The following is a 26,960-nucleotide window of genomic DNA, read 5'->3' as shown; positions in this document are numbered from 1 at the left end:
GCCTGACAATTTCCTTTGCATTTCCTCCTTCGTTTCTCATTTCCTTTACTTTGTAAATCTGTTCTTACAGTGTTGGCTCGTCCCGCTCTCAGCTGCATGGCATCTGTCACCCTACCTTTAGGCTTCCTTGGACCGGCTCGCCAGAGAGCCATCTTGACTTGTCGTAATACCCAACAGATTTCAGTTTTCCCCAAATTTGCCATTGGAGACCATCTTCAAAGGAAATGTCACGGGCTGTTTTCAGTCCTCCGGGATTAACTGCTTTTTCTTCTAATGTGTTCTTACATCCACATCCTACTGACTTTGTAAAACGCCTGCCCACCAAGGCCATTTATTTTACTTGTACAATTCTCAGAAGTAGGTAAGGTCTGAGGATGGCAGCCTCTGGAGATAAGACTAGGGGATGCCCCAGGAACGAGAAGGTAGCCGTGTGGAACACGACAGTCGTTGTTTGAGAAATGGCATTGGCACGTTGAGTTTTGTGCAATAACCGACAGGGTCCAGCTGACGGCTGTTGTGGTAACCAGTGTGTCTGTGCTCACAAGACCTCCGTGTTATTCCCGTGGTTGGTGATAATAACAGTGCTTCATCTGATTTCACATCTTGCTTGCTGCCATGGTTTAGTTATCCCCCTGACCTCAGTTCTCTCTCTTGGGAAGACACACTCCTAGGTTCCCTGGCTTCGGCCAGTTCAGAGCAGACCCCAGCTGTCCTTCAGGCAGGCGCCCCCGCGTGGTTTGCACTTGCGGAACACTGCTGCTCTGACTCCTTAGACCTTCTATTTTCCCTCTTTTCTCATGTCCCTGGGACAGCAGCAGTCCTGTATACTGCTAGTTGACTTCATTGCTCTGACGTTATTTTTCAGTTCCTTCTAGCATGGCACACCCCAAAGAGAAAACCCCAATGTGTCTTGTGAATGAGTTAGCCCGTTTCAACAAGATTCAGCCTGAGTATAAGCTTTTGCGTGAGCAAGGTCCAGCTCACTGTAAGGTAAATATTGTCCATACTGCTTATGCATTTATAACCCACCAGGAATGTTTTCTGTCTTTTTATGCTGCTCCAAGTGGTGCTGTGGTTCAGAATATGTACTTTCCAACCACTGAGGCTGTCTTCAAGAGATGCAAAAGTATAGATTTTTGGCAAGTCACTTCTCTTCATCCTTGCAGAATGGGTCAAAGAAAAGACATGCTTCTTTTTGGGATATATGGCTTTTAAAATTCCGATTAGTGTGTGGTTGTGTTTAGGACTCCTAATAGAGACAATTCCCAAGCACCTGTGAATGATTTCCTGTGAGTTTTCCAGGCTCTGGGCCTCCTGGCTGCAGCCTGCCTCTGGCTCCTTTCCTGCTTGTTTGCACGTGTGCCTTAGACTGGGCAGGGAGAGAGGGGAACAGGAAATCCATTTTGCTGCTTGTTAGCAATCCAGCTAAAAGGTTTGAAGATGAGGGGTAGAAATTAGTCTCAGAGTGAGTCCTTTGGATTGTCTCTGATTTCACTTGTCCTTGTCTTTCTCCGTATCTTAGAGAATGGAAGACTGACTGTAATTTAAATTTTGACTATTTGTTATTCAGGAATTCAGTCTTTGAAGCTTGTGTGATATCTGTGCTAATGTAAATCTTGGAACTTGAATGTGTACATATCTGGCTTTATTTTTGCAGCTGCAGCGTGAGAGAGGGTATGGTATCAGACAGAAGGAATCGGGTCTCCTATTTCTGATCCTAGCTTTGCAGTAAAGATAATATAATTAAGGATGAATTTTTGGTCTCTTTATGCCTCATTTTTCTTCACATGCAAACCTCAAGCCTTGAATGATACCAAGTTTCCCTTTTCATTTGACTAAAAGTAACATCAGCCACAACTCTAGGCACCATAGCGTGGTGAGGTGAGTCGCCTTTGGTGTGAGACCAATCTGGGTTTAAATCTCAGCTGCTTCTAGCTGTGTGACCTTGGGCAAGCTGCTACTTTTTTTGAACCTCAGTCTCCTCATCTGTAAAATGTGGATAATACCTACCCAAATAGGTCTACTGTGAGAATTAAATGAGAGACTGTATGTTAAAATGTGGAGCACGATCCGTGGCAGGCAGTAAGTGCTTCAGAAATGGTAGCTATTATTTTTATGCATTTAAGAAACACAGAAATTTCTATGCACGTGAAGCTAGTTTTAAAGCTTCACTCTAGTTTTAAAGCTTCACTTCATTCTAAAGCATAATCATATCTGAAATGTTTCTTTACTTTTGGAAGCAATTAGTGATTTTCTATAACTGTTCTGTTTCTTCTACAGGATTTTTTTTGCAGACCTTAACTTTGGGATTCCCTTTATTAACTGTTTTTGGTACTTTTTGAAATATATACTTTCTCACTTAAACTTTAGTGGTACTGTAGGAAGTTTGGCTGTGTGTTCAATCTGTAACTACCACCCCTCTTTTTTTTAAGCTTCAAGTTATTCAAAGAGGAAAAGTTATTCCCTCTTAGGTGACTGTTAGACTCTTTAAAAAGTCAGTGGTGTGGTATCCTTTTAATTCTGTTAAAACCTAGATTCTAACCTTGCTACCACCCTTCCACGAGGGAGGCAGCAGAGCAGATGGGGAAAGTGCTGGAGAAAGGCAAGACTGTTGGTAAAATAACTGTTTATTTTTTAGCTTTTTCCCCTTCAGCGTCTTTCCATGGAAGGGTCATGAAATGCCCCGGGGACTGCGCAGCGCTGTAAGCTCCTGCTGGTCGGCTGCTCAGACCAGCCACCGTTTTGAGTCCGTGCTATCGGTGCTAAATGCGTAACCTTCTGAACTGCAGCATTAATTCAGGGGACCCCCTGATGGTTCCAGTGGGGTGAGGATTTTATAATTTTTCCCCTTTAGTGGAAGCTGTGTACTGAGGGAATCCCGAAGTTAAGACCTACAAGAAAAATCGGCTGTGAAGGCAAGTCGCACCCATCCCTGTAGGCACCAAATTTCAATGATCTGGACGTTTCAGATGACGTAGATGCATTCACATCAGCGTTTCTCGTGTAAATTATTTGTAGATGAAACAGAGTGATACCCAGTGATAAAGAAAAGCAGAAAAATAAAAGCTGCAGTTGGTTTTGCTAAATTCCAAAGTAGTGAGTCTCAAACTTCACAGTGTGTCGGAATCACTAGGGGAGCTTATTAAAGATATACTTGCCCCGGTCTCCGCTTTTGCTCCTCAGTCAAAATCCACGGGCATGTGTATTTTAGCAAGCTTCTTGGATGAGCACCAAAGTTAGAGAATCACTGTGGTGTGATGGCTCATATTGTTTCACGGAGTATTAATTCAGTTCTGATAAGATTAACATAACCTAATTTTAAGAATGGAGTGTGTATTTGGGTTACCTTTATACTTACAAAGGGATAAAGAGGCTTGCCATTGTCAGCATTTGCTGAGGACAAAATTAGCTATTTTGGATGCCTCCTTGAGTTCAGAAACGTTTCTAGATCTTTGCTTGCTGTGGGTCAGATTTTTTTCTGAAGGTGGAGATCGTGTCTGAATAGTATAGTCTTAGGAGAGTAGAAGGCAGAGTTTTAGAGTCTGGCTGACATTCCCAAATTTATTCAAGTTTTTGTCCTTCTGGGATTGTGTTTACAGACAAGAGACCACAAACGCCTGAGAACATCAAAACGAACGTCTTAATTTTTTATGATCCTACTACGTGTCTAAAACAAGTTTGCTATATTTCTTCCACGAGAAGTAATTGGAAGACAGGTTCTGTTTGGATGACTTCCAAATAGTCAATGTCTACTATTTAATGGAAGACATTTCTTAATCTCTATGCTTACCCTCATTTTTCAAAGTTTTGTCATAGAGTGCTGTTCAATGCTAGTCAATGATATATATATCTTTTGGTGTTCATAAAAACAACAAAAAATGGGAATGAAGGAATAAATTGCCAAGATAATGATCAGGCCTTTTAAACCATGGCCATAAAAAATGTTCAAGGTCCAAGTGACATACTGTAGTCAACATCAGGTATCATGAATTGAGAGCTCACAATTTTCATTTGTAGGTGTTTACAGTACAGCTAACACTTGGAGATCAGCACTGGGAAGCTGAAGGAACTAGTATTAAAAAAGCCCAGCACACAGCTGCTGCCAAAGCTTTGGAAGGAACAAAATTTCCTAAACCCATAGTCCGCCCTTTTCGTAGCGAAGGAAGGAATCCAGGTATTATGCGTGGGCCAAGACAGGTTCCTTTCAAAAGTGTGTTTAGAGGTACCCATTCAGTATGTATATGAATTCTTTCTTAACTAACTTGTTGATTTTGAAAGCACAGTTTCTACACTACCAGTGGCAAACGCTTACCTTTTCAGAATCCTTAACCATACTCTAAATCTAAAGTATTGGTTCCCAATCTCTGGTCCCGTGACTCCTGAGGATCTGGAAAGTAGGTCCTGAGAGGTGGGGGATGTCACCAAACAATTTCCAAGGTTTCAGAAAAGTTTAGCGAAAATACCTTTTGTTCCTTGATAAAGTTGTACAGATTGCCAAGAAGATAGGCCTTATCTGGAATCACTTCAACCCAGTGTGGAAATATCAATTATAACACGTTGATCAGAAGCCCAGATTGTCAGTTACATGTCCCCAGATCATTAAACAGAATGAGAAAATAATTTAAATATTTATTAAATACTATTAGTAGATAATTTTTCTTCAAACAAGGGACCCAAGCGGGGAGAACACTAATAGAGAAGAGTGTCTGGTAAAAGCTTGGGAACCACTGACCTGCCACTGTGGGTGGGAGTGGCTCCATTGTAGCCACGTCACCTGCCAGGCACACACAAGCCATCCCAGTCCCTTTGTATGTAGGAAGGAATCTGAGGGATCTCAGCCACAGCTTTCTTGTTGCTTTTAATTTCTTTGTGGTGTTTCAGATTCATTCTCTACTGTAGGTAAATTTTATGGGTCAGAATTGCTCTTAAGATGATTCAGGTTATATTAAAATGCAACTGTATGAATCATATAAAAAATAAAATTCTTAGGAAGAGAGAAGCTGGTTACTTCTGTGACCCTCTGATTTTGCAAACCCAAAAGATACTCTGATAGATTTCATGCATGCACGAAATTTAGTTGGACCAGTTATAGTACAGAATCAAGTAATTTTTAAATTTTCCTCTACATACACCCTAACGAGGCATTTTAAAGTGGATTTTTGTGTGCATTTAAGTTGAACTTTGCCATTGCTAGTGTTGTTCTGTGTTTGATGTGAAAGTGTTGTTTTCAAATGTGATTGTGCACTGACACTACTTTTTCCAGCCTGGTTTTCCTTTTACATGTTTTTAATGGTTTATGAACTGGGTGAAAAAAATCGGGAAATGAACAGTGTGTATTTTCTATAGTTAATAATTCTGAGATAACTCAACTTGTTCTTGCTCTTGTTTATATGGAAACAGAACTCATTTTCCTAACAAGTATTCTCACAGGTCAAATCCCAATGTAAATACCAAGATTGGAGATATCTGAATATTTTCGGTCCTCATCTGACTTCTCCAGATACAATTTACTTGCCTCCCCCTCAGTGATTCCACACCTTTCCTTGTAGCACACATCTGTTGTATAGTCGTTCTTTGAGAGTGTCTGTGTTATTTGAGTCCTCTGGGGCAAGAATTGTATCCCTTAGCACGGTGCTTTGCATCCAGTTAGTACTTAGTGCAGCATTCTGTGAAATAGCATGCATAAACATACTTCCGAGTGTAAGCCAATAATCCAGCAGGTCAGTACAACCGGAGTTATGTTGGCTAAGGATTCCCAAACAGTAAAATGATTTGGACAGTCGCGAGGGGTTTTTTTAATCATGGAATTTGATATGTGTAGGAACTGATTTCTAATAACTGAAATGAGTGGCTTTCACTGATAACATCTTGTGCTAGTTGTGGCCCCTCTAATAGCTCTTACAGTGTATTTTGTGCTGTTGACTGTGAATTAATATGTAGAAATCACAGCAAATTCTTGGATTTCCTGACCTGATGCCTAGCAGTGAAGTACTTAGGTCCTTTCATGAAATGCATTATGAATCCAGTTAGTAGAAAGCATGTTAGTCTTTCTGATTTTAGTAACTGTCATTCTCAGAAAAAACCAGTTCTCTGTGTTGATTCTGTGTTGCAGAGAGCATAACCCCTACTGTAGAGCTAAATGCACTGTGCATGAAACTTGGGAAAAAACCAATGTATAAGCCTGTCGACCCTTACTCTCGGATGCAGTCCACCTACAACTACAATATGAGAGGAGGTGCTTATCCCCCAAGGTATGTGTCTGTTTTAAATACAGGTAAAAATATATCTCATTTTTGACATGGAAGAATAAAATGTGTAGATTGAGGAGCACGTAATGATCCGGTCATCTTTAGGCTTGCCAGCTGTTGCAGTCGGTCTTAATTGTGCTGGTACTTCTGGACGTGTGTCTTGGTACTCCTGTAACTCCTGTCACTAGCAAGGGCCTGAGCATATCCTCCCTGGCACTGTGGCTATCCCCTGAGAAAATCACCTTTCTAACTGCTTTGTGTAACTGAGTCATATTTGAGCATGATTCCCACAACACCAAGATTCTCAGCATCCATAGATTGGTGGTTTTTTCCTTTTTTTTTTTTAAAGATTTTATTTATTTATTTGAGAGAGAGAGAGCATGAGTGGGGGAAGGGGCAGAGGGAGGAGAAGCATACTTCCCGCTGAGCACGGAGCCTGACTCAGGGCTCAATCCCAGGACCCCGAGACTGTGACCTGAGCAGAAGGCAGATGCCCAACCGACTGAGCCACGCAGACATCCCTAGATTTGTTAATTATTGCTTATTGGGTACTTTTTGACTTCGAAATTATGTGCTTTGTAATAGCCTTGGAGTACAGATGCAGTAAAATACTAATTGAAACCCGAAAACATCTTGTATTAAAAACCTCCTGTTGGCAGTCCTGAGGCATTAGTGGATAGACTGATGGTTGGAATGGAAGTCTTCCTTTCCTTGCCTGACTTGGATGGAGGCAGAGCCATTTAAAAAATACAAGCTCTGAAATGTAAGAAGCCAGGCTCTGCCAGGCTATAGGCTTGTTGAGGTTTCCAGAAATGAGGAGCCTTTCTAAAAAAACAAAAACAAAAAAACCCCAAAAAAACAGAAAACGAAAAAAAAAAAACCTTTTTTCAAAAAATCCCCAGCCTTTTCTGGAGACAGGCAAGTGTGACTCTCAGATACGAGAAAGTGGAGCAAGATTAAGTTTTCTACCTCAGCCAAAGCCTAATTCATTTTAGATTTTATAAATTCGGGTTAGTATTATAAACTGAACTCATGTCATCTGTAAGCTAGTCCATTCTGTGGAACATAAGGTTGCTAACTGAACAGTATTTGCTCATGCCGTGTGCCAGTTCTAATCCAGCATAAGCCTACAAAATCTCTGTGTATATTGATGAGGAGTCCTTATTGGCAAGGAAGCCCTGATGTGATTTAGGACCCATGATGAAGGAAAGACCCAGAATTTGCCAGAGAATGTACAGGTGGCTTACTGATCTGAGATTATAACTCTGCTAACCCCCTTTTTACTTTTCAGGTACTTTTACCCATTTCCAGTACCACCTTTACTTTATCAAGTTGAGCTTTCAGTGGGAGGACAGCAATTTAATGGGAAAGGCAAGACGAGACAGGCCGCTAAACACGACGCCGCTGCGAAAGCCTTGCGGACCCTGCAGAGCGAGCCCCTGCCCGACAGGCCAGAGGGGAGGCGGCCGGGCGAGCAGGTGGGTGCGGAGAGGCATCCTCTCGGGGGCTTTTTCTGAGACGATGCATTGAGAGCTGTCCATAATGTTTGTGATTTGGTAGCTTACATGATTTTGTGCTCTGTAGCTTTCTGGCCTCCTTAAATTTTAGCAAGAAGGATGCCTTCTTTTTTCCTCTGTGGTATAGTTTTGAGTGAACTTGGTAGGAAGATTGTGACTCAGTTGAATTGTGAAGCACATGCATGGATGAATTCTTCGGTGCAAAAGATTATGCTTGTTAGAATCTACTGTGATTTATGGTACCAGCTTAGAGAATGTTCTGAAGCCATTTTGACCAGCTACTCTTTGTTACATCAAAGTGCCGGTTACCTATTGCTGCATAACCATTACAAAACCTAGTGGCTTAACCACCTCTAGGCATTTATTTTGCTCACACATTTGCAGTTTAGGTAGGGCTTGGCATGGGAGGTGGTCTCTGCTCCACAGAGCTTTGGCTAAGGTGGTTCCGCAGGCAGAGGATCCACTTTCAAGATGGCTCCCTCACATGCCTGGAAGTTGGTGCTGGCTGTCAGCTGAGGGCTCGGCAGAGGCTCTGGCCCGAGCACCTCTGTTGCTCTTAGCTAACCCATGCAGAGGCTGCTTCCCCATCCTCATGGTAGGGTGCTGGGTTCCAAGAGTGAGTATCCTAGAAGACAGGAAAGGAAGCAGCTTTCAGTTTCTTAAGGGCTAGGCCCAGAAAGCCCCACAGCATTGCTTCTGCTGTGTTCTACAGGTCAAGCAGCACAGAGCCCAGATTCAAAAGAAGGAAATACAGAACCTCCCTTTTTATTAATAGGTAAAATTCACACAACATAAATTCATTTTAACCGTTTTAATTTAATTAATTAAATTAAATTAATTTAATTCATTTATTATCTCAGTTCAGTTGATTTTAGTACAGTGACAATGTTAAGAACCCCACTTCTGAATGAGAAGAGTGTGAAAGAATTTGGGGGCTAGGTTTTAAAAATCTCACGGTAGGAATAGGTTTTTAACTCCTAGTGACTAAATAGGAGCCTAGGTCTCAGGAAGTCAGTGACTGTTTTTCGTGGTGGTATGTTTCCATTTTCCAGTGTAATCACACATTTTAAAATAGAGATGATCTGTTTTCAGGGTCCACTGAGGACCAAATAAAAGAAGGGACTGTAATTTAGAAGAGGGGGATTTCATGAAGTTGAAGGGATGAGCTTCTCACTGGCGAGATTTGTTAGAGGCAGGAGGTAGTGTAATCTGAGTCATTTTGGAGGCTTTTCATTTTTTGACTTCACTTTGGTGCTAATGTAATCGGAGTCAGATGGGGTAGTTATTTCTCAGTTTTTTGTAGCCAGCAGTTGTTAAACGATCGCTGAACACTGGTATGTGGGCTGTCTGCTTCAGAACCATTTGAGAAGTTTAAAAAAAAATTCCTTGGTCCAACCCACACGATTCTAATAGGAGTCTGTCTTTTGCTTTCTTTTTCTTTTTTTCTCTTTTTAAATGTGCTCTTGGAGTAGCTCTAAAGCTCGATCAGGCTTTGGAAACATCGGTCCTAGGTATTATCAGGGCTTCCCCTTCAGGCAGCTGCCCCACTTTGAATCCTGCTTGGAAGTACTCCTCATATTGTTGAAAAGGGAAGGTGCCCATTGGTGTCTGTAGTCTGACCCCATGGCCCTAGAGCAGCGTGATTGGCTCTAGCCTGAGGGCAGAGGCTGGAGTGGACGTGCTGTCCTGAGCTGAATTTCATGGGCTCATCTGCCGTCTATTCAGAGCTTTGCTGAGAGTAATGTTAAATCTCCTTGTGCCCCTGTTCTAGTTCTGTATGGTTTGAAGTAGAGACAGTGCCCTTCAGAAATGGCTCAGAGACTGGCTTAACCATTGCTGCAGAAATCATTGAGTTGGGAAAGACTTTCTTTGAGATAATAAATGAAACGCTTAGCCTCCTGCCTCAGTGAGCTGCCCTCCGATTTACCAGACCTCCTGGGTAGGTGGGTAGTAGGACGCAAAGAGAGACATTTTTATTTTTTATTTTAATTAACTAATTCATTTTAAGAGAGAGTGAGTTGGGAGGGGCAGAGGGAAAGGGGAAGAGAGAACCCCAAGCAGGCTCCACACCTGGTGCAAAGCCCAACGTGGGGCTTGATCTCAGGACCCTGAGATCATGACCTGAGCTGAAATCAAGAGTTGCAACCCCAGGTGCCTCAAGAGAGACATTTTTAGAAGGTATCTTTAGGTTTTTTTTACTTATAGTTAATGCATGCAAACTATAAATATTTAAAAATTAAATGTTTTGGTGGATGTCAGTGCATATATAAATACATGCACCTGTCTGTTTTACAAAAGTGGTGGAGTGGTATCATATAGTAACCACTTTTTTCACAGAACTGCTTATCATGAATACATTGTCATGCCATTTACTTATAATTCCTTGGAGGACTCAAGTTTAACTGGCATCTAAGCGCTTTTTAATGGCTACAGAGTGTTTCGTTGTATGAAATAGCAGTTTATTTTTTCAACAGAGCCTTAGTTATTTGGGTTGTTTACTGTGTTTCCTTTTAGAAAATAGGTAGTGAAGAACATTGTAGTAGTTAAATCTTTGTGCATGTCTATGACTGTTTTATGAGCCACAGAAATGGAGAGGAATTGCATGGCAGTGTATGTGGCCAAGTTCTCCACTAGAAAGATGGCACCATTTTAGACCTCTGCCAACAGGGTGTGAGTGGCGTGTTTGCCCCTGGCCTGCCAGGATTGGAAATCAGAATTTTAAACAAACTGTTCATTTTGCTTTTGACCATTTGTGGAGCATGTGATTGTGTGGTGGATCAATTCGTCTTCTCTAGAACATGGCCAATAAAGACAGCAATTTCTGCCTACAAGGCAGATATAGTCTGGTCCCTTGATGATAGGCATCGTGGTGGGCCTGAGGAAAAACCACAGCCCTGTGCCTTCCCTGGTGGGGTTTCATTGAACAGCTGACAGAGGTTAGCAGTAGAATCATCAGAGTGCAGCGTGTGCCAGGGTGGACAGTAGCAAGTATTATGAGAGCGTCAGATGTCTTACTTATTTAGTATTTGAGAGAGAGAGAGCACGCGCAGGAGGAGCGGGGGGGGGGAGAGCATCTCAAGCGGACTCCGTGCTGAGTGTTGAGCCCAGTGTGGGGCTTGATCCCATGACCCCAAGGTCATGACCTGAGCCGAAACCAGGAATCGGACACTTAACTGACTGTGCCACCCTGGCACCCCAGATGGTCCCCTTTAGATTGGAGTGATGGTGATGCATTCGGAGAAGTCCTTTCTGAGGAAGTGTCATTGAAGCAGAGACCAGACAGAAGCAGAAGAGCGGGAGCAGCTTGTTCAAGGGCCTGCGTTGGGAACGTGCCTTTTGTTTTTGTTTTTAAATCTAAGGTTTGTGGTAATAAAGAATGACTTATTCAGTGTCTGAGCTGCTAGGAGCAAGATGGCTGATAACTATAGTATTTGTAATAGATAAAACAGGAGCTAGCTTAATGTCCACTAGTAGGGAAGTGGTTAAATAAACAGCTACATTTGAGGGAGGCCCAGGGTGTGGTAGATCTGTATGCACGGGCGGGAAAGCAGGCCCATAACAAATGGGTGGGGGGGCATCGAGAACCAGAGCTATAATCTTGTAGATCGTGTGATCCTGTTTGTGTGTAAGTAAATAAAAGTGCCAACTGTGTGTAGGTATGTATGCATATATGTGTTTGCACATTTTCCTTCTTGAAGGCTGTATCGAGCTTTAAAAATAGTCTTCTCTTGGTGGTAGTGGTAGGAGACAGACTTTAAAAAAAAATTGTACTGTTTGAAGGTTTTTTTTAATACTACTTGTGTAAAAATAAATACATGCAGCTCTTTTGGTCTTGAGTCTGATCTTCACATGGGCCAGGGATGTATTTAGGTGGGGCTTAAACTAAAAGTGGAGACTTTGATTTTCATTATTCTGTCCGGGTCCTTTGGACCTGATTTTCATTTTTGAGCTGCTTTTTCAAGCTCTGTAAGGAGTGATATCGCATGACTTATATTCTTTTCTGGAGATCTTACAAAGAACAAAGAGAAAACATACTTACCTTTTAAAATAGAATAAAGCTCATTCTGTCTTACACTGATCACGCAGGTCCTCTGAACCCTTTTGTAAATCTTCACCTTAGGGAATCTGAATTTTCCTTTGTCTCGAGACGTTCTGCTGTTCGTCATCCTGCATGTCGTTTCAGCACTCTTTGTCTTCCCTTCCTAAACATGCTGAGCAAGGCTCAGATAAAAGCACATGGAATTACGGTGCGATCCCAGGGTGGCTGCTACGGTAGCGGAGTAACTCACCATCTCATCGTCCTCTGCTGGGCCTGCCACACTGCCCGCTGCAGTGCGTCCTCCTTCCGAGAAGATGCAGAAAACTGGAGACACCATCTTTTTCCTGTGCTCTTAGCTTTCCTTGAACTCAGGTGGGAAGTTAGAATTTTTCTTTGCCTCTAATGGCAAAAAGAAGAAAGTTGACAGAGGAAGACCTTCCCGTTATTAGGCAAGTGAGAAGATGAAAGCAGAAGGACGGCAGTGCCCTAGACTCCAGTGGTGATGATGGGATTGAGAGTTTAAGTGAATCTCACACTGTGAGTCTTCAGACGGTATCTTAGTAAGCTCTCCCAAACTCAATTGGCGAGTGAACAGTATATTTCTATGGTGTATGAAAAGGAAATGTGTGTTCTCTTCTGGCCATTCAACAGGAAGGACTTCGTCACACATTATTTTGTGACAAGAACCTGGAACATCCTGTTTTGGTTTTTGAAAAAGTGTGTGTGACAACATTCTTTCAATTTCTATGATGTTCGGCTGCCAGAATTTATTTCTCACCACTTATGGTCCACAAAATAAAAATGAAAAAGGAGATGTGTGTACAAAGGTCATTGGGAGGATATAGATGATAAGACAAGGAAAAAACTCATTCAATCCTTCTTTGGGGGTTGACTGATCTAGAAATGAAAGCATTTTGTAGCTAGGGAGCGAAGGAGATGGCTGCTCTCCCTTCAATACAGTTTTACGAGTAGCGTGTTCTGACGATAGCGCTACCAGAAGAATCAGAAGTCACGATAAGCTAGAACCCACGGGATGGATTTGAAAAGTGGCGCTGCTACAGGTGGGCTGTGCTCTAGGTTCAGACATGCCAGCCGATGAGCAGTTAGGTGCGTTTACAGGACCGAGCCCGTTTGGGTACATAGATGCCTTCCAGGCTACAAACCTGGAATGAAAATTTGGATTTGCTCTTTCAATTTCTTTCTTTCTTTTTTTTTAGATTTATTTATTTTAGAGAGAGCAAGTGGGGGTGGGGGGGAGGGCAGAGGGAGAGAGAGAATCTCAAGCAGACTCCCCACCCAGTGAGGAGCCCAACGTGGGCCTCCATCCCTTGACCCTGAGATCAGGACCTGAGCCAAACTCAAAGAGTCAGACACCTAACCGACTGAGCCACCCAGGTGTCCTGTGTTTTAATTTCTTGTTAAAATCTCTAAGGAAAAGATTCTTGTCCTTTTATTCTGTATGTTATTTGTAAAATGACTAAATATAGAAAAATAGTCTGTTGGAGCCAGATAGTGAATGGTGAGATGACTCTCTTTTTCTGGCATGCTGAGGGTTAAGCATGGTTCAGAGTGTTTTTTTCTTTTCTTAATGTTGCCTAGATTTTATTGCTCAACCATATACTATGGAATTGATGTTAACAGTAAGTCCCACTTCATGAAGGTAAGACTAAGGCTCCACTGTACTTTCCCCATCTTACTGGGAATGGTATTTGTGGATTTGTTTTTGACTCATTTTGCTGCTTTCCCATTGCAACATTTTGTTCGCTACAGATAACATCAAAATTATTTATGTAAAAGAGCAACATAATCTCACTTCCAAGTAAATGTATATCTTTGTTTCCCGTTTTGCATTTTGATTTTACTGACTGCTTTGTCCCCTTTAAAATGCCTTGAGAAACAATGGCTTAGAGCAGCGAATCTCCACTCTGCTTGTAAAATCAGCTGGAGTCTTTTTTAAAAAATAAGCATCTGTCCTTGCAAAGCTCCCAGGTGAGCCTGCTGCTGCTTTGGCTAAGAAACACTGGCTTACGGGTTCTGTTTTTGCAGTAGGTGGTTGTTTTCCATCAGACTTATGTGGAAGCTCGATATGTAAAATAGGAAAGTAGCATATTTGATTAGTATAAACGTCTAAGTTTGAATTTTATAGTATTTGTGAAGGCAGTCACCGAAAACGATTTCTGTGAATTTTCAAAACACAAAATTATACCATATGTTATTTTCGTCCATTAAAAAAACAAGGCTGAGAAAGATACATTCCCATGTTAAAATCATGGCTAAGCCTGCCATGGAAAGGAGAGTGAGAAGAGCTTCGTTGTTTTCCTTAAAAAAAAAAAAAAAAAAAATTGTCAGTAGTTCTTAATGTTGGGCATTTGTTAAATCCAGCGCAGTTGCCTGTTACGTTATCTTCCTGTACTTTTCTGAATGTTTGAAATAGGTCATAATTAGAAGTTAAAACTAACTGGGCTGGTAAAATGAACAACAGATTTGAAAATTGGAGTATATGCATGGCAGCTGAAGTCTTATTTTAGCCGCTGCACCCAGTTTATTTCTAAATTTTGTTCTGGTTGCATGAACGTTAGCATCAGAGTGGAGCCTTTGTTTTAACAGCTCATCTGCTTAAGAAACCTCTGGATATCCTTCATATAAACAGTTATCAGAAACCTTAATTGTGGACAAAAATGAGTTAACCTGTTAGCATAAGTTTAATGCATTGACAGTCTCTAGTATGTTATTATTTGGTACGAAACATACTTTTTTAAGTTGCTTTTTAAAGATAAACAACATAAAGGTTACCATTATAACCATTTTTGAAGTGCACAGTTCTGCAAGCATTGAATATATTCTCAGTGTTGTGCAGCGCTCACTACTGTCCATTTCTGGAACTTTTTTATCATCTCACTTTGAAACTGCGCATTAAACAATAACTTCCCCCCATTTCCAACCCCCTGCCCCCCGGGAACATCTGTTCTACTTCCGTCTCTATGCATTTGCCCATTCTAGATACCTAATATAAGTGGATACTCATCCCTTCTTGTTGGGCTTATTTATCATATTTTCAAGGTCCACCCGTGTTGTAGCATGGGTCAGCATTTCCTTTCTCTTTCAGGCTGAGTGATGCTCCACTGTGTGACCGTTGAACGTTTTGTGTATCCATTCATCTGTTGGTGGATGTTTGGGTTGTTTTCACTTTTTGGCAGCTGTGAATAATGCTGCTGTAAGCGTAGGTGTCCAAGTATCTGTTTGAGTCCCTACTTTTAGTTCTTTTGAGTACATATCTGCTGGTGTCATTGCTGGATCATCCTGTAAATCTATGTTTAACTTTTTGAGGAATCACCACACTGTGTTGCACAGAGGCTGGGCTGTTTTATATTCCCACCAGGAATGCCCTAGGGTTCCCACTGCTCCATGTCCTCGCTAACACTTGCTGCTTTCTGTGGCCATTCTTAAAGGGGTGCGAAGTGGTGTCTCATTGTGGTTTGGACTTGCATTTCCCGAATGATGAGTGATGCTGAGCTCATGTAACTCACTGGCCTTCTTCAGAAAATGTCTGTTCAAGTCCTTTTCCCATTTTTAAATTGGGTTGTTTGTTGCTGAGTTGTTGATATATTCTGGATATTAATTCTTCATCAGATCTATGATCTGCATGTACTTTCTCCTGTCTGTGGGTCGTCTTTACTTTCTCGAGAGCATCTTTTGATGCACAGAAGTGTTTAATTTTGATGCAGTCCAGTTTATTGGCTTTTTCTTTTGCCTGTTTTCCGTCTCCTATCTGAGAAGTCACTGCCACGCCCAGCGTCATGAAGCTTTTTCCTGATATTTTCTTCTAAGAGTTTTATGATTTTAGCCCTTATGTTTAGGTCTTTGATCCATTTTGAGATAATTATTTTATATAATATAAGGTGGGTTTTTTTGTTTTTGTTGTTTGCATGTGGAAATTTGTTTTTCTAAGCACCATTTGTTGAACATGCTAAAATACAGGATGGTTGTTTGTTTGAAGTTTAAAACTTGTTTAAAAATATATTTCAAACCAAACCTCCACAGAGCTCTAAGGCATCTTGCTTGAAGATTTCTGGCTTTAAAGATTCACTCAGGCCCTCTTTCTGCTTAGGATTTAAACAAGAATAAAGTATTTTTAAGTTAATAAAGCCACCAGAAATGCTATGCAAACAGTTCTGACTGAGGCAGAGAGTGAAGTGAAACCTGACTGGAGAGAGAGCGCCGCCCCCGTGGCAGGAGAGAGAAGTAGAGTGTGTCTGGGATGAAGTTACTGGTATAGGATTATATTCTTGATGGTATTAATATTTTTAACTTAAGGGTTTTATTTCTTTTCACTATAGTGTGAGATACTGATCCACGGAGGTTTAAGATCTATCTGGTGAACGTATAGAAATGCACAATCGATAAAATCCTGGCTAGTCCTGCATTTTGCCTATTCAGCGATTTTAGCTGTGGGGTCTCGTCAGGAAGTTCTAGTCTTGGAAATAGGATTTTACAGATTCTTTGATAAAAGAGTCCAATAATATGAAGAGAAATGCAGCTCTTTTGCCACGATTTGCAGGGAGGGGGGCATTGCTATTACTGAGCTTATCTGGATTCTCATTGTCACTGCAGCGGCTGGAAGTCCCCGTTATCAGCTCGCTCGGAGGAGATCTCTGCCCTCCCTAATCCCAGCCCTGGCTGGAGGACTGTAAATGAACCTTGTTATAAAGATAGAGTCTCAGCCTTTATTGAGCAGACTTGATTAGTCTGCACTTGGATTTTTGCCAACAGCAGTAAGGGCAAGATTTTGTACACAATTTCATAATTTGTTCCATTACATCCTTTTTAAAAAAAAGTGGGTTTCCAGGGACTTTATGTCCAAATGAGAAACCTGCATACTTAGATGGAGAGATTTCTGTGAACTTGCTGTGTCCCACACACAGCTGTCTGTATTGACTTTTTCCAAAATGGGGCTTGCCGGTCCTCAAGGAAGGCTTTAGGAGTCAGTCACTCCTCCCGAGCAGCTGTGGGCGTGTGGTTGCGCCATGATGAGCCGGATTCAGATCCCCAAGTCTGTTAGGTGTGGGGTAGGTGTGGGGTTGTTTATGGTGGATTTAGGAAGTACAAGCTGACCCAAGTGTGAAATCATACTTTTATTTATTTTTTAACCTTGTCATTCACTGCCACGTGGCACACCGGTTATCTTGCTCCCTGGGTAGTGCTCACTCCATGAAGCCAAGGTTCAGTGCGTACGGTTTATCGCAGCTGGGATGTTGACAGTTTTTCATAAGCGTTAACTACTGAACAATTACTCTTTCTTCAGGTGAATGGAAGAGAATCAGAAGAAGAAAATCTCAATAAATCGGAAATAAGTCAAGTGTTTGAGATTGCACTTAAACGAAACTTGCCTGTGAATTTTGAGGTAAGCTTGCTTTACATGTGGGACTCTACTGTGAAATACTGCTGGCATTCGTCATCGTAATGAGTTTTTTCCTAAATGACATTGGACTTACCATCACAAACCTGTGAACCTTCAGGTCTAAGACTCAGACTTAATATTTAGCAAAGCAATAGCGATTCTCTTCTTTGGGGCTCCTAATTTAGGGGCAGCCATGCCCCTCCAGACAGTCCATGGATGGCCTTGGTAGGTCTGTGAGCCTCCCAGAATGGTTTTGAAGAAGATTGTGTTTGTGTTCTCATGATTTTTCTGGAAAGAGGGTCCATCGTTTTCATAAGACTCTCAAAAGACTCTGTGACTCCCAAAACATTAATCTCCTTAACAGTCCCTAGGAATCGTACAGTGGAGTGAAAAGGACCTTAGTGTCGTCCTTGCCCCGCATTTGCCCTGTAAGTCACCTCTCTGATAACTTCATTTGTTGTTGGAGACTTTATGGTCTTAAAAACCATAACTAATGGGTTGTTATTCAAAATGGAAAATAAAGTACATTTTGTGCATGTTTCCTTCAAAGACCCAGTGAGTCCAGATAGACGGGGCAGGTGAGGGAGGTTAATAAGTTTCCCGTAATGGTCTGACACCTGAAGAATTCTTTGCAAATCCTTTTGGTTTCCGTACTTGGTTATGCAAGTGTTTTACTGTACAGTGCAGATTTCTTTATCAATTCTTTGGTCTTTCAGAGGTGATTTTTTGTTTGTTTTTTTTTGAGAGAGTGTGGTGAGAGTGGGGAAGGGCAGAGGGAGAAGGAGAGAGGGAGAGAATCTTGTAGAGCTGGATCTCATGGCCCGGAGGTCATGACCTGAGCCGAAATCAAGAGTCGAATGCCTAGGGGCACCTGGGTGGCTCAGTCGGTTAAGCTTCTGCCTTTGGCTCAGGTCCTGATCGGGGGATCCGAGCATCGAGCCCCACATTGGTCTCCATGCTCAATGGGGAGTCTGCTTCTCCCTCTCCCTCTGCTGCTCTGCCCCCCACTCGTGCTCTTAATATCTCTCTCTCTCTCTCTCTCTCTCTCTCTCTCTGTCTCAAATAAATAAATAAATAAATAAACCAAAAGACAAAAGAAAGAAGTCAGACGCCTAACGGACTGCGCCCTCTGAGGCGCCCCAGAACTTCAGAGTTGTAAAGACTAGCCTTTCAGAATGCTTTATGCTTCTACTTCGTTACTTAGGCAAATGTAATTTGAGGTGGGGCATTTGCTTAAAACAATTTTAAGTGGTCCATAAATTTCTTTTTTTTTTTTTTTTTTAAATATTTTATTTATTTATTTATTTGACAGAGGGAGGCAGTAAGAGAGGGAACACCAGCAGGGGGAGCGGGAGAGGGAGAGGTAGGCTTCCCACTGAGCAGGGAGCCCGATGCGGGGCTTGATCATGGGGATCATGGGATCATGACCTAAGCCGAAGGCAGACGCTTACCAACTGAGCCACCCAGGCGCCCCGTGGTCCATAAATTTCTTTTGGCCTGTTTTCTTTTTTTAAAAATTCCCCCTAATGGGGCACCTGGGTGGCTCAGTTGGTAAGCGTCTGCCTTCGGCTTAGGTCATGATCCCATGATCCCCATGATCAAGCCCCGCATCGGGCTCCCTGCTCAGTGGGAAGCCTACCTCTCCCTCTCCCGCTCCCCCTGCTGGTGTTCCCTCTCTTACTGCCTCCCTCTGTCAAATAAATAAAATCTTATAAAAAAATAAAAATAAATAAAAAGTCCCCGTGCGGGGCACCTGGATGGCTCAGTTGGTTAAAAAGTCCCCCTGAAGCTTATTATCCTGTAAAACACTAATTTTGTAGCATTTTTGCAGTTACAAGTGATCCCCAAACTTCATGTCTGACCTTTATAAAATGTATGCCTTCCCTTAATGTGCTAGCGCCCTAAGCTGACTCCTGAGTTCAGTCCTTAGTCCGTCAGCTGTGTGCTGCTGATTTCTGACCTGTGGCCAGCTCTGCTTCCCTGCCTGCCATGGGGTACAGGTGGGCTGGGAAGTTACACTTGCATCGTGGGGCCACCCTGCATCCCCCCACAGCATCCCTGTCCCACCCTGGCAGGTAGGACCAGGGTTATACTGTCCCCTCCTCCCAGAGCGCAGAGCCCTGGACAGACTAGGGCTGTATCTTCTCACCTGGCTCTACGTCCCTTCCAGCCCTTCTCCCTCTGTTGGGATTTGGGGAGGGAGGCCATGAGACAGGAGACATACGGAATGACAGTTAGGGCTAGTTGCTGGGTGGGAACTAGGGAGCTGTTCTCCGAAAAGCCACGAGGTCTTCCTGGGTACTTGTTGCAGGAAGGGGAAGAAGTCCTCCTTTTCTCCTCGTGCTGTGGGAGTGGTAGCGCATGAAAATGGATTTTTAGAGATTAGAGGGATGCCAAGATTGTGGGAGTGGGAGGTGCCTGGTTTCCCGTGTCACCTCAGGGTTACAGAGGTGTGACTGCTGGCGCCAGGGTCCTGGATCGCTGTGAAGCTTGCCACCTGTTCCTCCTAGTTGTTGCCCTGCCTGAGAGTCACAGAGCTTTCTGGAACCTTAGTGAAGGAATGCCATTTTGTTTTTGCTCTGTGGGATTTGGGGACCAGATTGCTTCGGTCCCACTTCCCCTTTGTTTAGATTTCAGATTTAGGTTTCAAGCTTGTGTTCAGGAATATGTAACACATAGCTGGTCACCTGAAGGAAGTTTTGGGAGTGCCCTCTGGTGGGTGAATATCTTTAAGTTAATCATTTAAGACATTCCAGTTCTGCGTTGGTGGGGGCGTTGAGTTAATGTGAGTACTTACGTTAAATAGCTCATCTGTCAAAGGGTCCTGTTACTTCCATTATTAGCTGGAACAAGGGCTTTCATTTTTTCCCCCACAGTTCTGTCACTTGCACCTGGAAGATCACCTGGCACATACTGGATGCTCAGGAAATGTTTGTTGAATAAATGAATGGAAGTTATTTTTTTTACTGTTTTTTATAGTAAAATCTGTCACATAGAAATCTGGGTGAGAAGTGTTTAATAGGAGAAGGCAGGAGCCTTTCCTATGGTTCTTCTGAAAAAAAATGTATATAGCTTGACTGGATAAAATACATAGTTTTAGTTAAAAAGCGTGATGGTGCGGATAAAGTCACTGGGAGGCAGTTGTGACCTCTAAGTGACCTTGCACTAAATCCATCGTGGGTGGGCCTCCACGTTTAGATCTGTGGGCTCTTGATGTGAGTAGGTGATGGAATCATATCCGAGAGGCCGGGTGGGGCTGAGTGTTCGGAGAGCAGGCTGTCAGGGTGGGAGGTGGTGTGTGAGGGGCACCTGGGAGCCCCGCAGTCCGTGTGCGGGGGCCCGAGTCAGCTGGGCCCTCCCAGCCGACCTCTTCCTCTGGGGGGCAGTGAAGGCCGCTCTCCGAGGGGCTGCTGGTTCTCACCTGGGGAGCACAGCACTGCTGTTCTGGGGCTCATTTGGTTTTTCTAGCCATTTTTTGAATATTTTATTTTTAAAAATTTAAAACCTGTGGAAAAGTTGGAAGAATAGGACATGAATTTCTCCTTCACTGGGATGTACTTAGTGATTAACATTTTACATTTGCTTTTTCTCTCTGTGAACGTACATGTTATTTTCTGTCTCTTCTTACTCTTGCTTGGTCATTTGAGACTAAGTGGCAAGTATCAGTATTCCTAATATTTCAGCATGTATCGTTTAAGGACAGGACATGATCTTAAATAAGCACAATCTAATGATCGAATACAGGAAGCTGAGCCTCCCCAGTTCTTATGTAACGTACAGCCTAGATTCACATTTTGCCGTCCGGCCCTCCCCTGTCCTTTCTGGTGTGTATCGTTCTGGCGGCAGCACAGGGTCACACCCGCAGAAGCCGCTCTCCTTTTGTCTGTTAACAGTTCGCAGCCTCTTGACATTTTTTAAAAGGTACTTTGTAGAATGGCCCTCAGTTTGGTCTGATTGTTTCCTCATGATTAGTTTCAGATCATGCATTTTCCCCTCAGGACACCACAGAAGTGGTGTTGGCTCTTCGGAGCCTCACATGAGGCCATTTTTCCTGTGGCCGTGACCTTGGTTTCCTTGGTCTGTAAACCAGCTTCACCTTAAGGAGACTTTCTTTCTCTGTATGATGAACCCATACCCTGCACGGAGATGGGTGAAGGTTATGCCCTAAGAGGTTTCCGCAGTGATTCTCCTAGTCACTGATGGTCCTCCCCAGCATCAGTCACTGCCGTGGTGGGTTTTCTGCCTTCCCGAGCTGCCCCTCCCCAGGAAACACCCCACCTCCGGACACAGATTTTTATTTAGCATAGGTCCACAGCTGCTTTTTTATTCCAGGTGTCCCTTCATTATTGTTGTCAGTTACTGGGGGGGCGCCTGGCTGGCGTAGTCGGTGGAGCAGTGTGACTCTTGATCTTGGGGTCATGAGTTCAAGCCCCATATTAGGTGTAGAGCTTACATTAAAAAAAAAAAAAAGAAAGCAAGAAAAAGAGCCATGGTTCATTATTACGGTCATTCATTTTGATGTTCAGATCGCCATGCAGCTGGCTCCCGTGTCCTTTGATATCCCCCTGTGGGGGTGGTTTTGGAAGGGGGTGGTAGTTTTTTTTGAGGCATAACTTATATAAAGTAAAATCCACCCTATCCAGGTCTGTGATTTGATATGTTTTGATGAATGTATACAGTTGTGGAACCACCACTGCAGTCAAGACCTAAAACTTCTCTAACCCCATAAAGTTGCCCTGAGGCCCTTTGCAGCCAGTCCTTTTCCTCCATCCTCAGCCTCAGGCAACCACTGAGCCGATTTCCACCCCTACGGTTTTTCTCTTTTCAGAACGTTACAGAAATGGAATTCGAGTTTATAGCCTTTAGTCCGGCTGCTTGAACTCAACGTCACGCGAGTGTTGAGGTGTCCATGTTGTCCCGAGCGGTAGTTCCGGTCTTTTTTTTTTTTTTTATAAAGGTTTTATTTATCTGGGGCGCCTGGGTGGCGCAGTCATTGAGCTTCTGCCTTCGGCTCAGGGCGTGATCCCGGAGTCCTGGAATCGAGCCCCACATCAGGCTCCTCCGCTAGGAGCCTGCTTCTTCCTCTCCCACTCCCCTGCTTGTGTTCCCTCTCTCGCTGGCTGAAGCCCACAACCCAGGCGCCTGGGTGGCGCAGTCATTGAGCTTCTGCCTTCGGCTCAGGGCGTGATCCCGGAGTCCTGGAATCGAGCCCCACATCAGGCTCCTCCGCTAGGAGCCTGCTTCTTCCTCTCCCACTCCCCTGCTTGTGTTCCCTCTCTCGCTGGCTGCCTCTCTCTCTGTCAAATAAATAAAATCTTAAAAAAAAAAAAAAGATTTTATCTGACAGAGGGCGCACAAGTGTGGGGGGGGGCAGAGGGAGAAGCAGACTCCCCACTGAGCAGGGAGCCCGACCTGGGGCTCGAGCTCAAGCACTGAGATCGCGCGCTCTGCGCTGCGGCCGCCCCTCATGCCCTGCGCATGCGCCCGAGCGCCTTTTCTGCCCCGCCTCAGCCTCAGCCCCGCGCCGCGTCTTGGGCGCCGGTCTGTTCACAGCTTCGGTCAGTTTTGTTACTGGGTTGTTTTATTACTGAGTTTCGAGGGTTATGTATATATTCTGAATACAGTGCTTTTACCAGATACGTATTTTCTAAATACTTTCTCCCAGTGTGTGGCTTGTCTTTTCATTTTTTGCATAGCATCTTCCAGAGAGCAGAGAGGCTTTTAGTGAGGTTGAATGAGCCTACTTTTTCTCTTATGTTTCGTGGTGGTTGTATGTAACCTAAGACACCTTTGTCCCCCGTAAGGTCATTCTCTTCCTTCCTTCTCTTTCCTTCTAGAAGCTCTGTGGTTCATTTTGAGTGCCGGGTTCTCTGTGTGCCGTGAGGTGTTTTTTGTCCTCCTCTGTCTGTGCTCAGTACCCTGCTCGCTCGCTTCTCACCGCCCCTCTTCAGCTTTTGAGTGAACTTCTTTCAATGAAATGGAAGGTCGTGCAGGGAGATGGTTTAGCCCTCCTTTGACCTTTCCCTGCTCGTGTTTTGGCCCCAGGAGAAATGGGAATCTCACAGAAATGGCCTTAGCCGGTGCGGCAAGGAGCCGGATCCCCCGCACGGAGAGCAGCATGTGGGGGCCGGGCCGCCAGGCATGCTTGGTGCTGCTGGAAGGAGGCTCACTGCTTCTAGGCCTTGTAGGCAGGAAGCCCTGGAAAATACCTGTATTTTCAAAATATCAGTTTATACCTCTGATTTCAATCTAGCCTCACAAGGGTCTTCCTCTCCGTTCCTGATTCCCTGCTTAGACCTCCTGCTGTCCGTCTGTCGAGATGTGCTTCCTGCGCAGGAGAAGGTGCATGTCTTCAGGGCACAGCCCGTACAAGCCCGTGGCTCCCCACCCAGATCCAGATCTAGAGCGTTCCCATAAATCGCCAGCAGTGCCTGGGCCCCTTTCAAGCTAACACCTGACCAGAAGAAACTTTTCTGAAATCACTGTCGCTTCATGTTCTTTGTTCTTAGACTTCATGTAAATGGAATGATGTAATGTGGATTGTTCGGTGTCAGGTCTCTCATCCTCAACGTCTCATCCTGTACGGCAGTAGCTAAGTGCTGCGTGGTATTCCAGTGTGTGAATGTGAAGCTGTGCTTTATCCATTGTCCTGTTGATGGACATGTGAGTTGTTTCCACTTTGGAAACTTTTATGAATAAAGCTGCTAAGGCTCCTTGTGTTACACATATACCCAGAATTGCCAAGTCAAGGGTAGGTGTTTAATAAAAATTGTCACGCTGGGGGTGCCTGAGTGGCTCAGTCAGTTAAGCGTCTGCCTTCCACTCAGGTCATGATCAGGGTTGTGGGATCAAGTCCCACATCAGGCTCCCTGCTTAGCGGGGAGTCTGCGTCTCCCTCTGCTTCTCCCCACTGCACATGCGTGTGTGCTTGCGCGCTCTCGCTCTCTCTCAAATAAATAAAATCTTAAAAAAAAAAAAAAATGTCAAGCTGTTTCCCAAAGTGATTGTACTAGCTAATACTCTGACCAGTTGTTCCACATCCTTGTCAACACTTGATACTGTCAGTTGTTTTACTTTTAGCCATTTTGGGGTATTGTGTATATTGCAGTATTTCATTGTGGTTTCAATTTGCATTTCCTTGATCACAAGTTATCATTTTTTCATATGCTTATTGGCCATTTAGAGATCTTGTTTGGTAAAGTACCTGTTCAAGTCTTTTTTTTAATTGGGTAGTTGACTTACAGGGGTTCTTTCAGTATTCTGGATATAAACCCTCAGATACATATATTGCGAATATTCTCCCCCCATTCTGTGGACTCCCTGTATTTTCTACATGTTGTCTTTTGATGAGAGCAATTTTTAATTTCGAGGAGCTCCAATTTTGTTTTCTTTATGGCTGGTACCTTGTGTTTTCAAGAGCTCTTTGCCAACTGCATGCTCCGGGTCTGAGAGAGAGAGAGCTCGCTTGCGAGAGCGTATAAGAGGGGAGAGGGTCAGAGGGGGAAGCAGATTCCCTGCTCAGCAGGGAGCCTGATGCGGGACTTGATCCTGGGACTCCAGGATCATGACCTGAGCTGAAGACAGTGGCTTAACCAACTGAGCCACCCAGGCGCCCCACTCCTGTGTGTTCTTCTGAGAGCGTTAGAGTTTTAGCTTTCACATTTAGGTCTGGGTTCTGGCTCCAGTTACCTGTTGTTTGTGGTGGAGTTTGAGACTGTGGTTCAGCTTTTCTTCCACGTAGGTATCTAGTTGCTTTTTTTTTTTTTTTTAAGACTTGATTAAAAAAAAAAAAGCCTTTTGGAGCGCCTGGGTGGCACAGCGGTTAAGCGTCTGCCTTCAGCTTAGGGCGTGATCCCGGCGTTATGGGATCGAGCCCCACATCAGGCTCCTCCACTATGAGCCTGCTTCTTCCTCTCCCACTCCCCCTGCTGTGTTCCCTCTCTCGCTGGCTGTCTCTATCTCTGTTAAATAAATAAATAAAATCTTTAAAAAATAAATAAAAATAAAAAATAAAAAAAAATTAAAAAAGCCTTTTGATGTGCTTTGGTATGTTTGCCAGAAATCACTAGACCAAATGTGTGCAGGTCTGTTTCTGCATTCTGTTCTGATTTATTGATCTCTTTGTTTGCCTTTAAAGAATCCCATGAGGACATTGTTGATATAACTTTATAGGAAGTCTTGAAATTTGGTAGTGTGAGTCCTCTTAGTTGTTCTTTTCAAGAGTGTCTTAGCTAAACTAAGTTGGGTTCAATTTTTATTTTCCTTCTGTGTGATCCATTAAGAACTTTACTTAGGTTTCTGTTCATATTCAGTTTTAGTGTTTTTCTCCCATCTTTGTTGACTTTCTGTATTTTTAATATATAAAACACTAAATGCTTCTAGAAGTCAAAACTGTACAAAAAGATACATTCAGAAGTGTCATCCTGTCCCTGCTCTCCCCAGTCCCTCCCACATGCTGTAGGGAACTAATTCTCTCGGTTTCTGCTTTATCCATCCTGTGTTTCTTTTTGCAAAAATAAGCATATAAACACACACATGTGTGTAATGTATGGGTATATATAAATCTTTCTTTTAACACAAAAGTTAGGGTACTGTACAAACTCTTTTTCAGTTTGCTTTTTTTAACTTAGCGTGTATTGGAAATCACTGTCAGTGCTTAGAAATTTCTCATTCTTATAGCTTCATAGCAACCAGTGTTTCATAAGCTCAGGCTTGGCTGGAGGCTCAGAGCAAATACTAAACTTGAACTCTTTGTGTTGCAATTATTTCTGGACTTCACTGGAACAGCTTCCTTTCTGCCGTTTGCTATGGATAACCCAAACTCAGGACGCTCTGTGACCCTGGGGAGACAGGAGCAGTTCTGCTAGGAGGGTGGGAGCAGAACTCGTTTCCCTCTTTATTCCATGCTAACTGTGTGGGGGACTGACCAGACCCAAGAACATTAACAAGTCTGAGAAATAAGGGAAGAAGAGCATTCAGGATTATCACTGTTTACTTTTGCTGACCTTTACGCTGCCTGCATTGATCAGGTCTTGTCCATACCTCCCTCTTCCCTGTGGTTCCTGGGAGGTCGTGTGCTAAGCAGTGTGTCCTGCCGCTGGCAGTAAGTGTCTGTCACGCTTTCACTCAGTCTTTCCCTCTGAAACAGGTTGCCCGGGAGAGTGGCCCCCCCCATATGAAGAGCTTTGTGACCCGGGTGTCAGTTGGGGAGTTTGTGGGGGAAGGTGAAGGGAAGAGCAAGAAGATCTCAAAGAAAAATGCTGCTATTGCTGTCCTCGAGGAGCTGAAGAAGCTACCACCCCTGCCTACAGTTGAGCGAGTGAAGCCCAGAATCAAAAAGAAAACAAAATCCATAGTCAGGGTAAGAACCTTCTCGATCGAGGAGGGTATTTCCATTGCCTGTAGACAACTGGTGGGGGTGGAGGGAACGTTAAAAGGTTTACTAGGTTGCTGACCCTAGTGACGGGATGATCGGTGCTGACGTGCCACCTGCCGGGCCTGGTGTGGGGGCCACCTTGTGTAGTTCCTCCCTGGAGCCCCCAGTTAGGCAATGATGTGGACACCAAGGGGGATCGGCAGAGGCACCTGCAGCTGTGCGCACACATCGTGGGTGAGGGGTGATCACGAGAGCTGTGTGCACCTGCAGCGCCCTTCTGCAGAGAGAATGGCTGAAGTGTCCTTCCTCCATCTCATTCACCACTGCACTGGTGCGAGTGTGAAGCAGATTTGTGGGAGGAAAGACGTCTGGGGGCAGGTGT

The 26,960-nt window shown here is 43.7% G+C and overlaps 1 protein-coding gene across 8 annotated transcripts in view; it reads left to right on the top strand.

Annotated features, from left to right (window-relative positions):
• The window catches only part of STAU1 (staufen double-stranded RNA binding protein 1), a 53,535-nt gene that overhangs the window by 17,960 nt on the left and 8,615 nt on the right, over nt 1-26,960 (top strand). For 4 of the 8 annotated variants that reach the window (XM_040638448.1, XM_040638445.1, XM_040638442.1 and 1 more), the window contains 4 exons: nt 6,113-6,251; nt 7,540-7,726; nt 17,107-17,205; nt 26,333-26,563. In XM_040638448.1, the coding sequence (XP_040494382.1) occupies nt 6,151-6,251; nt 7,540-7,726; nt 17,107-17,205; nt 26,333-26,563 (618 nt within the window). In that variant the 5' untranslated portion in view covers nt 6,113-6,150. Of the gene's footprint in view, nt 1-865; nt 991-4,017; nt 4,175-6,112; nt 6,252-7,539; nt 7,727-17,106; nt 17,206-26,332; nt 26,564-26,960 lie in introns of those variants that run through there. The other 4 variants (XM_040638446.1, XM_040638447.1, XM_008698030.2 and 1 more) reach the window with 4 other exon arrangements.

Source organism: Ursus maritimus, unplaced genomic scaffold, assembly GCF_017311325.1.
Source record: "Ursus maritimus isolate PB19 unplaced genomic scaffold, ASM1731132v1 scaffold_22, whole genome shotgun sequence".
In the NCBI taxonomy this organism is placed as follows: Eukaryota; Metazoa; Chordata; class Mammalia; order Carnivora; family Ursidae; genus Ursus; species Ursus maritimus.
Note: the sequence above shows the minus strand (reverse complement) of the source record. Positions and strands in the feature narration are given on the sequence as shown.